The 20,683-nt window shown below is 50.2% G+C and overlaps 1 protein-coding gene across 3 annotated transcripts in view; it reads right to left on the bottom strand.

Annotated features, from left to right (window-relative positions):
- Positions 1-1,465: 1,465 nt before the first annotated feature.
- LOC144138676 (TATA-binding protein-associated factor 172-like) overlaps positions 1,466-20,683 on the bottom strand; it is a 98,227-nt gene continuing 79,009 nt past the window's right edge. For all 3 annotated transcript variants that reach the window (XM_077671069.1, XM_077671071.1, XM_077671070.1), the window contains 13 exons: positions 20,042-20,243; positions 18,421-18,569; positions 17,006-17,170; positions 15,970-16,107; positions 15,027-15,178; positions 14,632-14,773; positions 13,242-13,580; positions 12,169-12,288; positions 11,063-11,211; positions 10,407-10,541; positions 9,904-10,111; positions 7,187-7,278; positions 1,466-3,211 (listed from right to left, as the gene is read on the bottom strand). In XM_077671069.1, the coding sequence (XP_077527195.1) occupies positions 2,926-3,211; positions 7,187-7,278; positions 9,904-10,111; positions 10,407-10,541; positions 11,063-11,211; positions 12,169-12,288; positions 13,242-13,580; positions 14,632-14,773; positions 15,027-15,178; positions 15,970-16,107; positions 17,006-17,170; positions 18,421-18,569; positions 20,042-20,243 (2,277 nt within the window). In that variant the 3' untranslated portion in view covers positions 1,466-2,925. The remainder of the gene's footprint in view (positions 3,212-7,186; positions 7,279-9,903; positions 10,112-10,406; positions 10,542-11,062; positions 11,212-12,168; positions 12,289-13,241; positions 13,581-14,631; positions 14,774-15,026; positions 15,179-15,969; positions 16,108-17,005; positions 17,171-18,420; positions 18,570-20,041; positions 20,244-20,683) is intronic.

The raw sequence follows: 20,683 nt of genomic DNA, 5'->3' as shown, positions 1-20,683 counted from the left end.
GCTCTTTCAGGGTACGACGTCGCATCAATTCCTGGTGTTGCTGCAGTGTAGTAAAGCAGCAAAAGGCATTCAAGTGATGAACCCTGGGGCTCAACAAAGGCAGATAAGAGCGAAGTGGTTTGTAAACACCGCGTTCGCCATTCAATGCCATTTACAGCTTTATGGGCCTTTACTTTGATGGCCTGGTTACAAGTTTCTAGAACTTGAAACAAGCCTGGTTTGTGTGTATGTAACATTCCTCTGGTGTCCATCAATAGGATTTGGTAGAACATTGAATACATTGTTCCGGTCAAGTCCTTGCACTGTGCATATAGTGCATTCAGGGGAGGAGATCTTGGTATGAAGTAGGAAAAGGCACTGCAAAGGGAGAGGGCATCACAACACATGCCCATTAAAATTTCTAGACAAACATAAGAAGTGCACATTTCTTGTTACTGTTCCAAAAACATTTAAACACGCCCCAAATAATCAGATTTTATAACTGCAACATCGCAAGTGGCACTGTGTAAGAACATATGGGAAACAAACACTTAAAAGGGCTTTGGGAAGGCAGAAATTTCGACTTAAACTTTCTGGCTGTCTTTGGTGTTCCCTGGACACTCCTTGCCAGTCTTACGTTTCGTGTAGGCAGCATCAATGCAAGAGAATAGTTCTACAGCCTTGTAGATGCGATACAGAATAAATTGAGGATTCCTTAGTGCTTACCAGAGCACTCGGGCGCAGCGAAAAACCAGGTGCGAACAAATGCGGCTTTGTGGACTGCCACAATCTGCTTGCACTAAAAAAAGGGACCTCAAAACTTCACTAGAACGGGAGCAATGCTTTATTCAGCACAAAACACAAGTTCCAGTTGTAGGGCATTACCGTCCTATGCCAACATGTTTGCCAGAGGCATAGAAGGCAACATCACCAGCCAAAGAAAGGCAAATGCCTATGGCATCACGACCTCCGTTGAGGAAACGCCATCACCCACCGCTCCCAATTTCCAACTCTTTAGGATGGGAGGTTTAACTTTCCCACTAGTCGTCGGGAGTGACCATATGTCATCCGTCTCCTTTTCCCCGCAGCAGCTCACAAAACTTGAATTTAACTTCCTGCATTAAGAGCCGCACAGTGCCACTGCATAGCCTCAGCTTTGTTTAAGTGTGACCATCTCGCAATACAGGCTGAAGCGACACAGGCGGGAACACGAGGGACACAAAGTGGTGACGGTAGAGAGTGAAAAACGGGGAAAGTTTCGGAGAAGAGAAAAAAAACCAGAAAACATGCAGACATGACACGCTAATGACGGAGACACACAGAAAGAGAACGCCTCTGAACGCTTTAGTAAACATTTGTGGCACCCAAAGGTGTCCTCATCTGAGCAGACAAATGGTTTCAGAGGTCAGACAATGAGTATATATGGCCGTGTGTATTCGCTGCCTGTACTTCTCAAACAGGCTCTCATACACATACACTGACATCGCCGTAAGAAGCCTGACGACATCTCGAAACCGGTGCAACATTTGCAGTATTGGACTGGCTGAACCCCTTATCAGCCAAAAGATGGATAGATTGCTTTTCATATTGTGCAGCAAAAATTTAGCATATATTAGCAATCATGTGGGCCATATTTTCTAAAAGGGCAACCCACAGTTTGCCATTCCTTTTTTTCACAAAAAAAGAAAACAGCACCTTTGGAATCAGCTAAGCAAACATATGTTATGAAATGGGAACTCTCACTGAGCACGCTCTCTGGGCACGGCTAAAAGTTAAGCCCAATAGAATTATTCAAGCTTCTTTAGAAGCTACAACAGTGGGCTATCGCAAGAGCTCCCAGGTACACCACAAGGCCTTGTCTTTACGCCTTTCATGGTAGCTTGCAATTATTGAAACTCCAGCCTACATCTTTGTACAATACCGCAACAAAGTTGTAGTGACTCCTATAAAACCCAACTGTATTCTATAAAAACATACTTATTTGCCACTTAGAGGAAGTAGTCAGCCATCTCAAGCTACAAGCCAGAAGAATACGCCAGAGAAAAGTTCACCTCTAACGAGCCACCTACACGCTTCTAGGGGACCTGACACACCCCCACAGATGCACTTAAAAACCTCCCTTGGTGCTCTCCCTTAAGAAATATGTATGGCTTCGGATAAAATCACTCCGATGAGGTCAACCATCGCAAAGTAGCCTACGCTGCCGACTTTACATCAGAGCAGGTCTGGAAAAAAAAACCTTGTTGAGACTTTCTACCGCCAGTTAGACCGGCAGCGCTTCAATAAAATACAGTCTCAGACTGGAACACATTTGAACACCGGTGAAGTCGTTTTTACGCCACCTTCCACACGATGATGGGACGCCCTTATCTATCACCCCACATGATGATGGAAACATTCTTACATTGAATGCAACGATGTGGCATCCTCACAGCAAGAGACACCCTCGCACCCACAGTTAGCAGATGCCTAAACAAGAAGCTTGGCAACCTTGTCACCTCACTGCTACAGGCGAACTATGGCAGCCAGGTTGGGATCCAGACACACGTCACACTGCATTGTGCTTGCACTAGAAGTAGCTTTCAGATGAATAATATACCAACAACACTTAGTCCGATGGTAGCAACAAATGCAGCGTTGAACGGCGTTGAAAGAACACCTTCACTACTTGCTCGCACATGACCAAGATGAAAAAAAAAAAAAAAGTTTCTTTTATAAGTTGTCCCAGCACAAAACGTGTCCATTCGAACAGGATTACCACAGTGGTTTCAAGTCCCTTTGTCTCACCTCCTGCCTGGACTGGCAAGCAGAACTCTGCACCACTCACACAACGCCACACTTTCACGCACGTCACCTTGCCGAACCTGCGCTGTCAAGGCATGCAACCGCGGTTGCTTGGAAGGCGCTCGAAATGCACATGGGTGAACCACAGACGCGCGGACGGCATCACTTTGGCTTGAGCGTGCTCAGAAAGCTGCCCAAGTCGTACTCTGAGTCGTACTTGGACGAGTCCCACAGCTCGGGCAGGTTCTCCAGCACCCCCTTCATGCCGGCCCGTGAGGACGAGGGCCCCCCCAGCAGACTGTGGCCGGCTTCTATCGGCTCGGATTTGCCTCGCCGGTCCGAGCTGAGGGTGAACAGGTCGAGCAACTGGTCGGTGCCCATGGTGTTGAGGCTGCTGTTCTCTTGAGTGATCACCGTGTTGGCGATGGTCAGCTTGAACTTCTGCAGCCTGAAACACAAGAACCAAAGCTCTTGAGCAGAAGCAAAATGTCACGCCTCACAACGGCACAACGGCCCACAACAGATGGTCATTGCCAACAACCACGAGAACTACAAATACGGCAGAAAGAACCCTAATACCATATTTACACGATTGTGGGTCAACCCTTTTTTTCAAGTTTGACAATACAATGTTGGGGGGTCGACTTAGAATCGAAGTCGAACCTTGTGCTGCTTGTAACAGCAAGAGAAATGAGAAATATGGGGTGCTACGAGCTGGGGAAAGCGGAACACCCTCATTTCTATGGTTAAAGTCGAAGCGTAGCATTTACCATTCCATACATTCTGGTGTCAATAAAGGTGATGCTGACTTTGAAAGTTATTGTCCACTGTGCCCAGAGTGGGTAACCTTCCACCAGCGCTTTCGGAAGAGTACTGAACAACGTGATACGATTGTGCATATATCAGAGCCGTGCATTGATTCAAGGGATCAGGAAATGCTCATTTTGTTTATTAGAGATGAACAAAACGCTTCTTGAATGCAAGTAACGTACTCACGAATCGCGTACTCACGAAGCGGCCGCTTCCGTCACCCGCCATGTTTGTTTTGATATCATGCGGCAGTGCCACTGCCGCTGCCGGTAGCTTCGATGGGTGTCACCTCGAAGCGAATGTGTTCTCATGATTGGGAATAAAGTTTCCCACTCAACCCACAGTGCACAGTTATTCCGTGTGCTCATACAAAAGCTATCCTTTGTTAACATCTACTGCGCGCACCACGAGCGTACAGCTCTTGTGGGAGCATCGATCATTGATGGAAGAGTCGCCGTATGAGGGGTATTGGTAGTTGACGGAGGAGCTTCTCCTTGTGATACGATTTTCTAGGTGGCCGCGTTGCCATGTGCTTGAGTCACTTCTGTGTTGAGCTGAATCGTCCCATCTGTCATGAGTACCCCGGGCCCGAACTCTCTCGGTGCTCGTTCACAGCAGCGTTCAAACGAGCTGCTTTCTGCGCTCACCTTTTTTTTTTTTTTTTGAGAAATGCAATTTGTGGGGGTCGACCTACATTCGAGTCGACTTACAATCGTGTAAATATAGTAATAGGACTTTGAAGGGACCACGTGAAAGCATTGTATGACTGGGGTGTAGTATGATCGGGGCACAGGTAATATGCCTCCCTAGTTGCCGGTGACCTCCGGAACACCGGTGAACTAGTATATGTAGCCTGTCCTCACATAATTTGCGAATCTTTAGCTAAGTTTGTGGGGGGGGGGGGGGGGGGGGGGGGAAGGCGCCCCCCCCCTTCCTCCTGTGCTAGCTAGCTTCCTGTGCTAGAAGATTTCCTGTGCTAGCTTGCCAGCCATGTGCCGCGCACCATGTGACGCCCTTGCCATCCAGTGCTAGCCCACCAGGCCTGGGCAGATGTGCCCGAGGGAATTCAGAGGGGAAAAAGCGAGGGTGTCAAACTTCCAAAGCCAAGCGAAACGAACGATAGTACGAGCACGGCCGCTGGATGAAAGGCAAGAAAGAATAGAAGGAAGCGAAAACGCGGCTTTGAAAGCAGCCGAGAGCAGAGAAAGGGGGAGAGAGAGCGTTGCCAAATAAAGAAACTTGGATCTAGCAGGCGCGGAGAGCAGGTGTTCGGTCACTGTTGCGGGGTTGTGTCGTATGTGTTTTAAGTGCAATGCACTTCTTAAGCGACCCTGAACCTGCGTCCACCGGCGATGTCCGCGCACGAGGAGATGGGCGTGCGCAGCCTGGCCGCTGACATGGCACATACCCACGTGGGGGATTGGCCAGGAATCTCCTCGTCTTCCTTGGCAACGGGGGAGGTGGGCGCGCGCTGCCTGGCCGCTGACATGGCACATACCCACGTGGGGGCTTGGCCAGGAATCTCCTCGTCTTCCTTGGCAACAGGGGGAGATGGGCGCGCGCTGCCTGGCCGCTGACATGGCACATACCCACGTGGGGGATTGGCCAGGAATCTCCTCGTCTTCCTTGGCAACGGGGGGAGGTGGGCGCGTGCTGCCTGGCCGCTGACATGGCACATACCCACGTGGGGGCTTGGCCAGGAATCTCGTCTTCCTTGGCAACGGGGGGAGATGGGCGCGCGCTGCCTGGCCGCTGACATGGCACATACCCACGTGGGGGATTGGCCAGGAATCTCCTCGTCTTCCTTGGCAACGGGGGGAGGTGGGCGCGCGCTGCCTGGCCGCTGACATGGCACATACCCACGTGGGGGCTTGGCCAGGAATCTCGTCTTCCTTGGCAACGGGGGGAGATGGGCGCGCGCTGCCTGGCCGCTGACATGGCACATACCCACGTGGGGGATTGGCCAGGAATCTCCTCGTCTTCCTTGGCAACGGGGGGAGGTGGGCGCGCGCTGCCTGGCCGCTGACATGGCACATACCCACGAGGGGGATTGGCCAGGAATCTCCTCGTCTTCCTTGGCAACGGGGGGAGATGGGCGCGCGCTGCCTGGCCGCTGACATGGCACATACCCACGTGGGGGATTGGCCAGGAATCTCCTCGTCTTCCTTGGCAACGGGGGGAGATGGGCGCGCGCTGCCTGGCCGCTGACATGGCACATACCCACGTGGGGGATTGGCCAGGAATCTCCTCGTCTTCCTTGGCAACGGGGGGAGATGGGCGCGCGCTGCCTGGCCGCTGACATGGCACATACCCACGTGGGGGATTGGCCAGGAATCTCCTCGTCTTCCTTGGCAACGGGGGGAGATGGGCGCGCGCTGCCTGGCCGCTGACATGGCACATACCCACGTGGGGGATTGGCCAGGAATCTCCTCGTCTTCCTTGGCAACGGGGGGAGGTGGGCGCGCGCTGCCTGGCCGCTGACATGGCACATACCCACGTGGGGGATTGGCCAGGAATCTCCTCGTCTTCCTTGGCAACGGGGGGAGATGGGCGCGCGCTGCCTGGCCGCTGACATGGCACATACCCACGTGGGGGATTGGCCAGGAATCTCCTCGTCTTCCTTGGCAACGGGGGGAGATGGGCGCGCGCTGCCTGGCCGCTGACATGGCACATACCCACGTGGGGGATTGGCCAAGAATCGGGCGTGAGAAGGACTAATGCACCTGCTTAAAGGAGTACTGACACGAAATTTCAAAGCTGAGATCCGCTCTAGCAATCAAGTACAACGACAACACAAATAGGTGTCTGTGAATAAATGAATCTTTCTTTCTTTGTAGTTGTGTGTGTGTGTGTGATCTCTCTTTCGCGAACATTACCGAACCGCGCAAATTCAACTCGTGCATTCGCACTTTCACATTCTTCCCCTCGGGGAAATGCGGGGAATTTTTCACATTTGCTGGCTCAATGGGAGCCTCAAATGTGCAATGCGCTGGCCACCTGGACTTTGACTTTTCGCAGTTGGCGCGTTGGGGTTCTGCTGCCGTGTGGGGCTGCCAAAAGTTAACTCATGCCCACCAGTACCCGCCTACTTGCTTGCGTCTGTTCAGCAAGTGGTCTGGCCCGCCTGCAGACCTTTGTGCATCAAGCAGCGTCAAACGGACGTTAAGAATAAAGAAAGGTCGGGATGCGGCGGCATAAAAGGTGGGAAAGACGCCGGTTTATCCCCGCCAAGGTCCGTCATATGAAGCGGACCACATGCACGTGGGCATTGTATCATTGGAGTTAAAAATGCATTGTTTCTATGGGGAGTTTGCAGGGACCGTGGTGATCAGCTGTAAGAAGCGGATTGTTGTAAGACCAGGAGGTAATCTGCGTGTGCTTCCAATGCAAAGTGAGAAATTGATAAATTCTGAAAATACAGAATTTGGGGAGGGCAACCACAAGAGTGCCACCCAATACATACTGGGTTACTACGTGTAACACACATAAATGAGTAGTAGTGCACAACTTGGGAGGGTTGGTAGTTGTGCCTAGAAACCGGTGGCTAGAACACACTAAAAGTAAGTAAGCATAGGTAAGCCAAGCATGGGCAGACCCCGCGCCAGGTGCTCACCCCATGATCTTCTCCTCCAGGGTGCCCCTGGTGATGAGGCGGTACACGTTGACCACTTTCTTCTGGCCGATGCGGTGGGCACGGTCCATGGCCTGCCACAGAGACAGAGCAGCACTTGTTCCAGGTCAGAAGCACCACACACACAATTCCACAATGCCGAACACTCTCAACACCAGGGTGAAAACAAGAGCTCCATTAGAAGTGGATGGATAAAAAAGAAAGTCAAGATTTCCAGTGCTAGCCACAATGTCATTAATTTCTACGCTGGTGCTTCATCAACTCGGGCTGACATCCGACTTCACCACCGAACTACATTTATCGCTTTTTTTTTTTTTTCAGTACACAGTTGCACGCACAGCCCAACACGAGGAATAAACTGGGCAGAACAGAATGGATGAAGCACATGCTCTTTGGAGCCCAAGGTGCCTTACAAAAAATTAAAGCACTTCCAGCGAATGGGAAAGGTGCCGGAAGTGCACAGCAGTGATTCACCAGTGTTTCCCTTGTGTTATTCTAGTGAGTACCTGGTGTTTGTCCAGGATTTTGCAATGCTGCCTGTATAACAATGCCGCCTGATACAGGCAGCGTTCCTCCTACGCCCCCGCCAAGAGGGGCTGTGGTGCCCTCTCTAGACTAGCTTCGGTACCAGCCTGGTGTTGATACCGAAAGCAGTCAAGAGAGGGTGCCGCAGCCTGTGAAAGGGCCTATAAAGAAACACTGCATTGAGCTTTTTTCTTAACTTTGCATAATTAATGTGCCAATGCATATTTTCCTTATTTTATATTATTGTGTACATTTATTTGCAGTCTAGCAACGGCAGTGTCCGTGGCAACGGCACAGTGCAGAGGCCGCCCCCAACACTGCATACGGGGAACATGTGCCTCTGATGTGTCGAAATGGGATTGACATAGTCTTTGCAACACAAGGAACCCAGGTTGGATGCCAACCAGGGGAAGTGGCGATTTTTTTGAGGCCTGTGTTTTGGTGCCTGACACCGTAACCCCGGACAAGCTACAATGACAAGCGGGGCCCCTAATGGGATCTGCCCTTAATAACAAGAAGTTGGATCACAAGAGAAAAAAATTAAAGCCGTTCCACTCAATGTGAAAGCTGTCAGAAGTCCAGAGCAGTGATTCGCCACAATGGGCTGTGGCGCAGTTATCCGCTCACTCTTACCACCCATCCTGCTCTTTGCCGCCCTGACAAACCTCCCCGGATGAATTTGATGGAGGTTTGTCCAACAAATCTCAAATTTCCCGTCTTCGCAGTGCTCGCGCGTCCCCTGCCTAAAAGTGCGCCAGCACGAGTTCTTGTGCTTGCTTTTCCTCCCACACGTGCTGGCATTGCACTGCCACTTTTTTTCGCTTACTACCATAAAACCAACCCAACAAGCGTTCCTAACTAAATGAATGTGGCCGCTGCCGGTGAATTACGTATATTTTGCCTCAAATGTACCTGCAGTTTTCTTTGCGGTATACAACGGGGAGATGTATGGCAAGCGCCAGCGGTTCACCAGTTTCAAACGCTTATGACTAAGCTTGGCTTCCGAAGCCTCTGTGGGATGCTGCGATGACAGCTGCCACGACGGTACGCCATGCGGGCTCCACTTGGGCCCAGTGAGCAAGCTACAACGACAAGGCGAGCCCCTAAAGTGCTCTGCACTTAAAAAAAGCTAAAGGGCACCAACCACTTCATTTGACTCTTGCTCACCTACACCTGGCAAGCTGCCAGTATTCCAAGTCCCATTGAGAGTTATTTCCTAGTCAAGTTGGCAGGGATGCACCATGTAACGTATAATGCGAAATATAGGTCGAGATTTTTTACAGAAAAATTGGCCGAAAAGTCACCCCTCGACCTATATTGCAGTCACTGACAGTTGTCATCTGGCGACCGGGCAGCCCATCGAGCCCGTCCAAACCCCAAAGGCACCATCGCCACCACCATCAATCGGACGCGACGCCATCTTTGTTTTGTTGCTTCTCTCGCTGTCGGCGAATGTGCGCGCGCTATTTTCTTCTTGCTCAAAAATGAGTTTAGGCACTTGGTGCCAGTTCACAGCAGCATTTAAAAGAAAAGTTGGGGGTTTTCCAAGGCCAATGACGTGTCCGCCTTGCGCCAATTCGGTATCACCAAACCAAGTGCTGCTAGCGGCGTTAGCTGAAGGGGCAGCTCTGGGTATGCAACGCTCGGAAGACCTCGTTTTATGGGCGCTGCTCTGTGCACCTGTGCTGCTGTACAAAGGGGCAAATTTTGTCCGCTAGCGTCGTGCGATGTCTCTACGAATGGATACCCCAAGATGTTTGCTGACCGCCTGCACAGACTGGCTGTCGCTCCGGTCTGCACACGAGTGTCCCATGCTTTGCGCTCACTTCATGATGACATGGCGAGTGTTTAAGAAGTGCTGCATAAGCAATTCCCTGGACTGCACCGAGGACGACCTGCTGTGTGGGCGACAGCGAGCCATAAGCAGTCGTCTGACGATACTTCAGACAGTTTTAAATGAGTAATCTGAGACAAAACAAGTTATAGTCTCAATAAAACAATGGTTGGTACCTAATTATTTTTTTTTTGCATTTTTCGGCTACAAGGTAAGGGGGTCGACCTATATTCCGCCTCGACCTATATTTCGCATTATACGGTAAGTGCTTGTGACCCCTTTCCTTTTCGCCACCCCTCTGAAAGAAAGAGGCAGGAAGGAAGAGGGAAGGGGAGCCCACCTGGAGGTCCTTCATGGGGTTCCAGTCGTGCTCGACAAAGATGACCGTGTCGGCGCCCGTGAGGTTGAGGCCCAGCCCCCCCACCTGTGTGGTGAGGAGGAGGACGTCGATGGAGGGGTCCGCGTTGAAGCGCTGCACCAGGGCCTGCCGCTGACCCGGGGCCACGCTGCCGTCCAGGCGCAGGTAGCTCACGCTGCTCATGTGCGCACTGTTGTAAGAGGGGAGGGGGGTAAGGCATTCACTGTCATCTGCTTGCACGACCACCAAATAAAGCTTTCCTGTACAGTTACACTGCCCAAACAACCATGCAGCTGACTGGCTCAACATATGGGAATCGTCCCCTGTATCCCCTTTGAACCCCTCCAGCCAATGCTAAAGAGCAGTATGACTCTATTGACAAAGCAAGCTCTACACCGCGCACAAGAACCCTAACGGCAGTGCAACTTCTCAGTGAAGCGGCAGGAATTCATGCGAGTGCACAGGGAAGGAGGGAAGGCACTCACAGCAGCAGGTCCTTCTCCACAATGTCGAGCATGCCCTTGAGCTGGCAGAAGATGAGTGCCCGGTGGGCGTGCACCACGCTCTCCTGCTCCGGCTGCCCCGATGCCGTCCCAATGCCACAGTCCAGCAGCAGCTGCCTGCACGGGCAACAACACGCACGGGCATGTGCGTCGTTAGCATCGCCCACAGGTATGACACGTTCATCTGTAACCAACAGTGGTACTGCATTCTCCAAACAGTCTCTTCAATCCTATTAAATGACTGTCACCAACCACACTCTAGTTGACAAATCCAGCCTCAAAATTTGAGTGTGCTTTGCAGGGGTAACAAGTGTCCACCCTCAATCCTATGGCGGATCCCAGAGGATTCTAATGGTTGCCTCAGAGCTGGTTCTGTTGCTCCAAAAAGGACTATTTCAAACAGCCGTTCCAATTTGGAGCAAACAGACATGCACAAAGACAACTAGTGGACTTTGACATTAGTATGGTGGGAAATTCTTGAATGTTGTTCATGTTTTACTAACCACGTTGGTCACGACTCCACTGTATGGATCCCCACAGTGAGCAACTCAGCAGACTGACTGACAGGCAGCACACACCATGTGCTGGCCTTCTTAAGAGAAACAAAGCACGCAGAGGTCTGTCCCTCCCAGGAGTACCTGAGCGAGCGCAGCTTGGCGGCGTGGGAGATGTCAGAGAGGGGCGTGCCCCCCTGCTCCAGGGAGGCCATGATGCGGTTGTACTCTGGGTGCTGGGGCTGCAGCACCAGCTTCGGGTGGTTGCACACCTTGCGCAGGTACTGCAGGGCCTGAAACACAGGGGGCAGAAAGGGGCACTCAGGCATCAGACACCGCACCCGCATTACACATTTCACAATGTCTGTCACACATGGCATGGTAGACCCCTATCATGTCCAGCTACACTTGATGCCCCGTTCTAGGACTGTGCCTGAGGGTGCTCAAAAGCTACCTCCTACACTCGCTGTCCTTTTCTAGGACTGTGCCTGAGAATTCTCAGAAGCAGCTACACTCGCTGTCCTGTTCTAGGAACACTGTGCCTGAGGGTGCTTGGAAGCTACCGAAACAAATGGAACGTTCTAGCATGCAGCTATTTGTGTAGCAGCTGATTTGCCACATGCTCTTGTTGCTCGCATCATTTGAACATAATGTGGTAGTGTCGTACTGCCAGTAACAAAACCTGCCACAACCTCACGATGCTCGCATCATTTGAACATAATGTGGTAGTGTCGTACTGCCAGTAACAAAACCTGCCACAACCTCACGAATTCTAAACTGTCATATGACTCTGATCTCTTTTTGCATTTTTAGCTTCATTAAAAACAAGGTCTTTTTGCTTCCACAAGGCAAGCCTCAACAACAGGATCCCCAACGTAACTGCTGGGGTGTGGAGCACCAAGCAGCAAGGGAAACTCGAAAAGGCGCCACAATGATGTGCCCTACACAGCGGGATCAGGGTCCTACACTTGTCACAAATGAGGCAAGGGGCACTCTATGCTGAACCTGCTGTGGAAGTACTTTTTTTGACATGACACTTTAGACGCTCCCAGGAGCAAAGCTATTAGGTGCCTGGTAATCAATAAACTCCTCTGCCAACACTGTTAGCTGCCCCTTAATGGCAATTCTCGCAAGGAAGCAAATGGAGTCACTGCCTCATCTGAGCACAGTTACCATCTTCTTCCTAAACCACTATCCTACAGAAATCAGACCGCACGACTCAGCATCTGTTGACGTTGCCGGTAGCCCACCTGAAACACGTGGGCTGTGGCATGCGAGTTGGGTGGCTCCTCTTCCCCAGTAGTGGCGGCAACCGAGTCGTCCACGGTCTTCTTTGCTCGACTTTTGGCAAAGTCCTCGTACAGTTGCACCTGCAAGGGAATCAGTGACACACTCCAGGAGCAGCCCAGCTTCTACCACAGCCACCAACACAAAAGGTTGCCCACACTGCATATGCATCACTTAGCCAACTTGCAAAAATGTTGCCACCATTCCGAAGGCACATGTGAGCTTGAAACTGTGTGGGAACCTAACAGTGGTGTGACTCTCAATAATGCGACAGCAATTCAAGTGAGTGCACATGATGGCATTTGAAGGCACACATATAGCACACACACAATCAAAACTTGGATTTAAATTTTTGGTGTTTCACGCGTCAAAGCTATACCTGGGCAGTAAGGCACACCAAAGTGCACGTGCTATAGGTTGATTCTGACACCCTGGGGATCCTTAACCTGTTTTGAAATTTCACCAAGTGGGTGTTTTCGCTTCTCGCCTCCATTACAAAAGCATCCACCGCGGCTGTGAATCGAACCTGCATCCTCGGGTTTTCAGTCAGTGACTCACTGCGGCGGGTTCATAGTAACAGAGTTCTTATGCAGTGCCTTGAGGATTATGGCAACAACATTCTCTCTCGTAGTCACATAGAGATTGTTTAAAAATGCGTCTTAAAGCCTGAGTGTGTTCTTTTGTGTTGTGGAATCGTGCGATTCAGCTGTGTAATGTTTGTTCCATTGATGTTATTTTCATTTCTTATGCTCTTCTCCCTCTATTGTACATATCTCGCTTTCCTCTCCTTTCCTTTGTTTCTTCTGTGCACCACGCTGAAGGCATCATGCTGTTTCTGGGCACTTATACAAACAAACAAACAAACAAACAAACAAACAAACAAACAAACAAACAAACAAACAAACAAACAAAGGCACTGCATCAGAACCGACTATAATGGCGCAACAGAAATTCAAGCGAGTGCAGTGCGCAACAAGACAACACTTGGAGGCACGCGGAAGAATCGACTGCGGAGAGCCCAGTGGACCACACGTGCCTGCAGGGGGCTGAGCTCGCAGTAGTAGTCCTGGATGATCTTGGGCGGCAGGTCCTTGAGCACGTCGTCCTTGACGCGCCGCAGCAGGAAGGGGAGGACCTGTCGGTGCAGGCTCTCCATGGCCAGCACACCGGCCTCCTGCTCGCGCGACGAGGACTTGGCGTCGCGCGACTGCAGGATTGGGCGGGAGAAGCGCTGGGCGAACTGCCGCTCGGTGCCCAGGAAGCCCGGCATGAGGAAGTCGAAGAGGGACCACAGGTCCAGCACCTGGTTCTGGATGGGCGTGCCCGTCAGGATCAGCCGGTGGTTGGCCTGCAGCTGCTTCAGGGCACGCGCCAGCTGGCCAGAGGGAGAGGGGAGGGGGACGAGGGGGGGGGAAGAGGGGGGATAAGACACCAACACCACGGCCTGTCGAGCTGGTCAAAGTAGAGTCTCAAACGGCAGAGCTGTGCCCGTGCTATGAGGTGTTATGGAGCAGAGGGCTAGGAATTTTGACAACCTGTGGATCTCTTCAATGTTCACTGAAAATTGCCCCTAATCCACATCTCCCTTCAGCACTTTGCTGCCGACAGCTATTCAAATCTATAGCAGCTTAGCAACACTTTGAAGTTCAAATTTTGATGTTTTCCCATTCAAATATGCTACATGTCAAGTGTGCTCTGAGAGCTGGCACCATCTACCAAGTATTAGAGACACTTGCACACTCTTTGCTTTTTTTTTTTTTTCATGCAGCGCTGATTTTTTTGAAGGGCATTCTCAAGGTACGGTGGGAACACTGCGGAAACGCTGCATTTCTAGAGATGTGGATGAGCCGACACGCAAATTTTCAGATCATATAAGGAGCACCGACTGTGAAGACAGAAATCGAGTGCTGTTAAAAAAAAAAAAATCAACTTGTTTTGCTAATTTTATTCGATATTCAAATCAAAAGCTACTTCTCGTTATATGCACACACCTACGCTTTTGTGGTTGTCCCAAAACTTGTCTGCACAGCTTTTTTTTTTTTTTTTTCACATAAATATTCTTGTTTGAAACAGTTACCATTGCAAAGAAAATTTACCCTTCTACATTTTGACACAAGACACTTATATAAGTTATTTATATTTTGCAACCAAGAAAAAATTATTTGCTAGACTATCCAAAATTACTGCTTTTCCCCAGGCAGAAAACTTAATCTGCAGCTCTCTACAAAACACCCTGCAGAACCCAAGCGTAACCATGAAACATAAAACCTGCAGCCAAAAAGGGTGCTTCAACAGCTGTCTATCACTACAGACCAATGGGTGCAGCAAGGAACAGGTTTATGAATCAGAAGACAGCCCAAACAGTGAACTGCTCCCAGAGGGGAGAGAGAGAGTGACGCCATGCACTTCCGCCCATGCCTCCCCACCTTGGTGCGTCCGTTCTTGATGATGTGCCCCTCGTCGAGGATGCAGTAGTTCCACCGGATGTTGCCGAAGAAGTCTATGTCGTTGCGCACTATGTCGTACGAGGCCACCACCAGGTTGTGCTTGCGAGCCTTCTCCTGCAGCCTGAACCCAAGCCACAACGGTGTCAAACACACAAGAGAGCCACTGCAGAACATCTTTCGAAACACTCACAATGTTAGGAGGAAAAGGACACTATACAAGGACAGCACTTAATTTTTTTTGTAGCTAAACTCAAATGTACCGTGACTGCAAACAACAGACGACATTATCCTATCCTGCAAATCAGCAGCCAACCTAGCCACCAAAGTAGTCCCCCATAGATCGAGGACCTGCTCAAGAAACGAGAAACGCCCACCTGGCGCGCTCCACGGGTGGTCCCGTGTAGTGCAGGGGCCGCAGGTAGCGGGCGGAGACGAACTTCTCCACCTCGTACACCCAGTGGCCCGTCAGGGTGGGCGGGCACACCACCAGCGAGGGGAGGGGCTTGGCATCCGCACGCTGCGTCTCCTGCGGGGGAGCCAAACAGACAGACACGATTTCATTCGCAATATTCATGAGGACAGAGGGCGTGAAAGCAGAAGTCTGGGTACTATTAGCCTCAGCTTTACGAACTGTACGTGACTCAGTCTCGCAAGTCGCAAGTGCATACTCAAACTCACAGTATTTACTCACAAGTGCAAAGTTGTGAAAACATGTATTCAGAAGTACAAACTGACGACGAGTGCATGACTCGTGAATACCTGTACTCGTGAGTAAGAACTCGTAAGTAGATGTACTCATCAGTACATGCTTATGAGAACACGGGTAGATTGTCAAGTAGAATTCCAAACAGTAGTTCCACAAAGCCTTGTCTTCGTAACCTTTCTTTTAATTCCACAACTTGCAGTAAATTGTTTTGACCTGGTTGATTTTACAAAATTTCTGTCTGCAATGAGTGCAAAAAGAAAAAAGGACTGGAAAAAATTCGCAAGCAAGTAGACACCCTCCTGATGCTACCTACAGGGAAAATCAGTGCACACAGGAAGTGGGATTAAACCCCACAACACACAATTACTACATGTTTCACGTCACCGTAATGACATTAACAACACTGAACTTGATTTGAGTGATTTTGGGGCTGATTTGATGAACATACAAGGGTTGAGGCTACAATCACATCCCCCAATCGACGCTCCACCAATATACATCAAATGTAATTCTACCAATCACTACCACGGCAAATCTGCCCCTGTGTATGTCCCACAAGGCTCCAAAACGTGTAACCAAGAGAGCACAAAAACACACAGTGCCAATCATACCTTGTAAAGCATCTCGCGCTGGTGGTGGTCAGAGGCAAGGATGCAGATGGACTGGAGTGTCTTCCCCAGACCCATGTCATCACACAGGATGCCATGCAGCCGGTACCGGTTTAGGAATGCCAGCCAGTTCACACCCTCCTGATAAGGGAGAATGGGCAGGGAGAGGTTTTTAATGCTTACCCACTGAACACTGAAGTACTTTTAACCCCTTCGAGCAACTGTACCCACAACGGAAAATGCAGCTTTATCATTACAAAGAGCAGGTCAGAGGCATTTTATACTTCAGAGTAAAGATTTTACATTTCGGTGGCTTTGTTGCACTAGCCAATCCCTAAGCTCTTACACAAGGCTAAATAAGTGCTAAGAATCTAACCAGTACATTGAAGATACTGTCGATGACTTGACCAGTTTAGGGGTAAACAAAAATTTATGGGGACAAAACAAGGCAGCAAGTTTACAAGCGGGCACAGAAATGGTCATTTAGAGTATTTTGAAGCAACACTGCTAAATCAGAATCTGCATTCATGTGGCACAAGTATTTGGTCGTCAATATGCCGAAGCTGCAGCCAGCGAATATGATCAGAGTCAAGCCTCCCGTTCACATGTGGAACACTGTTGGTCCCTCCCCTGCTCGTGCAGAAGCAGCTGGGAAGGGTTGAAAGCTGAACACATTGATGTGCCCTCCACGACACTCCTGACCACAGGCACACGGAAATGCCTGTGGCCATTAGTCAGAGTCCCGGAGGGGGTTAGAGAAGTGCCCGCACAGTGAAAAACCCATTGCTTTATATTGCTAAACCCATTGCTAAAGCCTCACAAACGGACAGTTAAAACGAAACACCCACAAGCTGACAGTTGGCAACAGCCCACCGCCCTTGTGCAGATTGAGGCTCCAGTGACATGAGCAAGCAACAATCTCTCAATCTTTTTCATTCACTCACCCACGCACACATGCAAGCACACACACAAAAAGAAGTGTGAAGGAGGGGGTGCGATAAGAGGAATGGTGGACTCCTCCCTTCCCCCGGCTGCTTGCCTGCTGGTAAGAGCGCAGCTCAGCATTGATGGGTACCGACAGCTGGTAGTTGTCCGCGTGCTTTGCGTCCATCAGCTGCTCCAGAAAGTGTCGCTCACTGGTACGCCGCTCCTGGAGCTCAGCCGACAGGGCAGGGCCACCAGACGCCGCCTCGATGCCAGCACCCTACAGAGATGGGGAGACAAGCGGGACAAGTCACCCCCTCCCTGTGCTGCACTGGCATTGAAACCAGCTCCCGGCTCAAACTGATTGATTGACTGCATGGTTAAACGCGCCGACGCAACGCAGGTGATGAGGCACACTGTAGTGGAGGGCTCCGGATTAATTTCGATTACCCGGGGATCTTTAACGTGCGCCGAAATCTCGAACACACGAGCGTTTTCACCTTTCTCCTCCATCAGAAAAGCGGCCCGGAATCAAACCTGCGTCCTTGCGCTCTGCAGCAGAATGCCTTAGCCACTGAAACGGGCTTTTTTTGTAGTAAGAATTTTTTTCCCTCGTAACTTCAGGCTCCTGAGTGCACAATGCAGTTCATAACGAGCGTAATGAGCTGTTGCACGATACTGCACATGAAAGTTTTGATGGTGAAAAACTGGGGGCAAAAATCCTTTTGTTTTGCTATTGTACTAATTAACTAATGAGGTTACATAAAATCTAATAACCATTTTAAAATCTGCAAGAAGAAGTTATTTTTGACGAAATTTCCAAAATATTTACTACAAAAACAAAAATTAAGTGCTGTTGAGTAGCACCTCCCCTCAAAAGTTATGGAATATGTACACGAAATAAATTCGTCATGTGCTCACACTCTTTCTCAATGCAGCACCAGCACTTGCATTTCTCCTTTCAAGCACCTGCCTCAACATCAGCGTATTGCATCCTGCATGTCACCTAAGCCCTAATGCGAGCTGTAGCCTTGGATGAAACAAGGCCAACAGCAAGTGCGGAAGCTTGGGCGAGTTGGTAATACATTGCATTGGCGGGAAGCGCGAATTATCACGAGGACAGAGAAGAGAACAACAACAGTTGATAGAAGCGCTTCGTCTTGTCTATGTTGTTCTCTTCTCAGTCCTCGTGTTAATTCGCGCTTCCCGCCAATGCAAGGCCCACAGCGTCATGCATGTATAGACAACATGCTCAATGTCTTCAGATCTCATTGAACAACAATAAAACAACTGCTCTAATCAGAATACGAGCACAACCCACCACGACCTCAAACACCCAGACACACATACCAACACCTGCTGCGACTATTCTGCAGAAAAGAAATTAAAACAAATCACCTCCTCCAGTTAAAAGACAAGCTACCAACCTGACATTAGGAAGCAGGCAGTAGCAAAAGCGGTGTGCGACTCAAAATGGCTGCTGTCTGAGTGGCCACCCCCCGGTGGATGACAACCAGCAGCACTACTCACGTCGAGGGGCATGAGGCGCACGAGGTGGGCGAAGCAGTGGGTGGCCATGAGGCGCACCCCCTCGTCCTGGTCACTCATGCGCCCCAGCACGGGCACCACCAGGAACACCAGGTACGGCACCACGCCCAGCGACAGGCTCTCGATCACGCCTGGCGGTCGTCGGCACGGTCAAGGGCAGAACTCGGAAGCGGGAGGGGGAGGAGTGGCTGCAACAAACCTCCTCCTGATGCTCTAATGTTGGCCGAGCATGCAAGACTCGGAACAACCGCAAAGTTGTCAGTAAATGCATTTTTTTTATGCTAGAAACATTGTGGGGTAAGCCTGGTTTGACCTAACCTTCACCAACTCACATTTACTAAAGGATTCTCCCCTCTTTTCAGCATTGTTTTGGATGCGGGATGTCTCACTTCTGCACCAACTTTTCACGATCGCAAGGGATGTCGCAAGGGACAATGTCACTTCCCCTCAATCGAGACTGCACTGGACATCCACTGGGTGAAAGTTAACCCTTTACAGTCCATTGTCGGGCCCTGCCCAAAAACTCAACACAGCCATAGCAATCTGATGTCGGGGACCACCCAACTTGGGTACTCAGTTAAATTTAGCGGTTTTTCTTCCTACGATGCACCCGCATTCTTTGTATACATGATGCGCCATCTCTTGAGGAAGAAGTGAACTTTGTTGAAGTTTCCCTCTTCTTGCACTAGGCTGCAGCACAATGTTCAGCGTGGGCCTTCTGGATTCCAGAGAATTTTCATGTGTACACTGTTCGCAGAGCAGCATGGCCACTTTGTGATTGCGTGCATTCTACGGTGGTGCATTTAGCAAAAGCGATGATGACTTCAGTGAAGATGAGAACTGCATTCCTCCATCAGCTAGTGGTGACAGTGATTTGACAAAAGCAAGTGACAAAGACCATGAAGGCGGTGGAGAGGGCACCGTGCGGATTATTACTTTGCGAGCTACGCATTTTGTTGAAAGACAATGAAATGGCGGCGAAAGAATTTTTACTGGCTTCTAGAGGATTCAATTGTCAATAGTTTTATTTGGAGGTGCACGCAGCTGCAGAATCATGGCAAGAAAGATGAAACCTGCAATACAGCTGCAACCTCGTCCAACCGCTGGTGGGTGATCTGAGGGCTCGAGCGAAAAAGCAGGGATAGTTTTGCATGTATGGAGTGCAAGGAAAGGCTAGACAGGACGAGCCATTACATCTACAAGCTTCCAGGCCAAAGCAGCAAGGAATGCACTGTTTTTAGTGAAGTAAAAACAAGAAGAGGCAGGAGAGAGACTGTTTTTCTACAAAACCAGCAGTAACAACCCAAGCCTGCATCCAGGAGAATGCCTCAAGCAGTTTCCCACGCAGCTCAAATATTGGTAAAGAAGCTCCAAGAAGAATGCAAAAGAAAAAAATAAATATCCTGCGAGTTTTTTCTATGCACAGTTTGGGTTTTCCTTCACGGCACCAGAAACTGGCAAAATAGTCGCAGACTGGAACGGCCAGAATGTGGATAGAAGTTCTGAACTGCAAAGGGTTAAAGGTTGGCTCTCTCTCAGAAATTCCAAGCACTCCAAAGACGTGATCGGTATTGGTGGCGGGGGTCAACCCCAAGAAGGATACAGGCAATGGCCTCGATGGCCCCCCGCCGCTGGGTGTCGTTGTCCGAGGCCCCCAGCTTGGCCAGCACCGCACCCACCACCAGCGACATGGTGGGCGCCGTGCGCACACGCGCCATCATGCCCAGGCAGCGGGAGGACAGGTGCCGCACAGCGGGGGATGGGTGGTCCAGGGCAGCACATAGCGGCCCCAGGGTAGCATCCAGCTGTGGACAGGGAGGCACACACCCAAATGATGAAAAATGTCACAGCAGTGCAAAATCTGACACGTTTAGTGTTCTCTCATATATGTCATAAATACAAAAAAAAAAAAAAAAAAAAGAGAGATTATCACTACGCTACGATTGGCATTTTCCACTTTTCTACAAGAAAGGACATTCTGTGAAGAAGCACACAAAGCTTTCTCATCTAGGAGCTGTTGATCGGGTCCCCTTGTGTGGGGCCACATTACTGGTAGGTGTGGTTGGCCCGAAGCCAAGTTCACTACACTGATCCTTTTCATTCTCCCACTGCACGAGTAGCAGCTGAAACTGCAAATTACCCGCCATTGTAGCCAAAGGTGCGTAGTGGAGAAGCCTGTCGCCACTACCAAGGGCAGCCAATGCATTCTGGCAGCGGTCGTAAGAAATCAAAGTGCAAACAATAT

This window comes from Haemaphysalis longicornis, unplaced genomic scaffold (genome assembly GCF_048455015.1).
Source record: "Haemaphysalis longicornis isolate Haplotype H1 unplaced genomic scaffold, Haemaphysalis longicornis Haplotype H1 scaffold_5, whole genome shotgun sequence".
Taxonomy (NCBI): Eukaryota; Metazoa; Arthropoda; class Arachnida; order Ixodida; family Ixodidae; genus Haemaphysalis; species Haemaphysalis longicornis.
The sequence above is the reverse complement of the archived record's forward strand: the minus strand, read 5'-3'. Positions and strand labels throughout refer to the sequence as shown.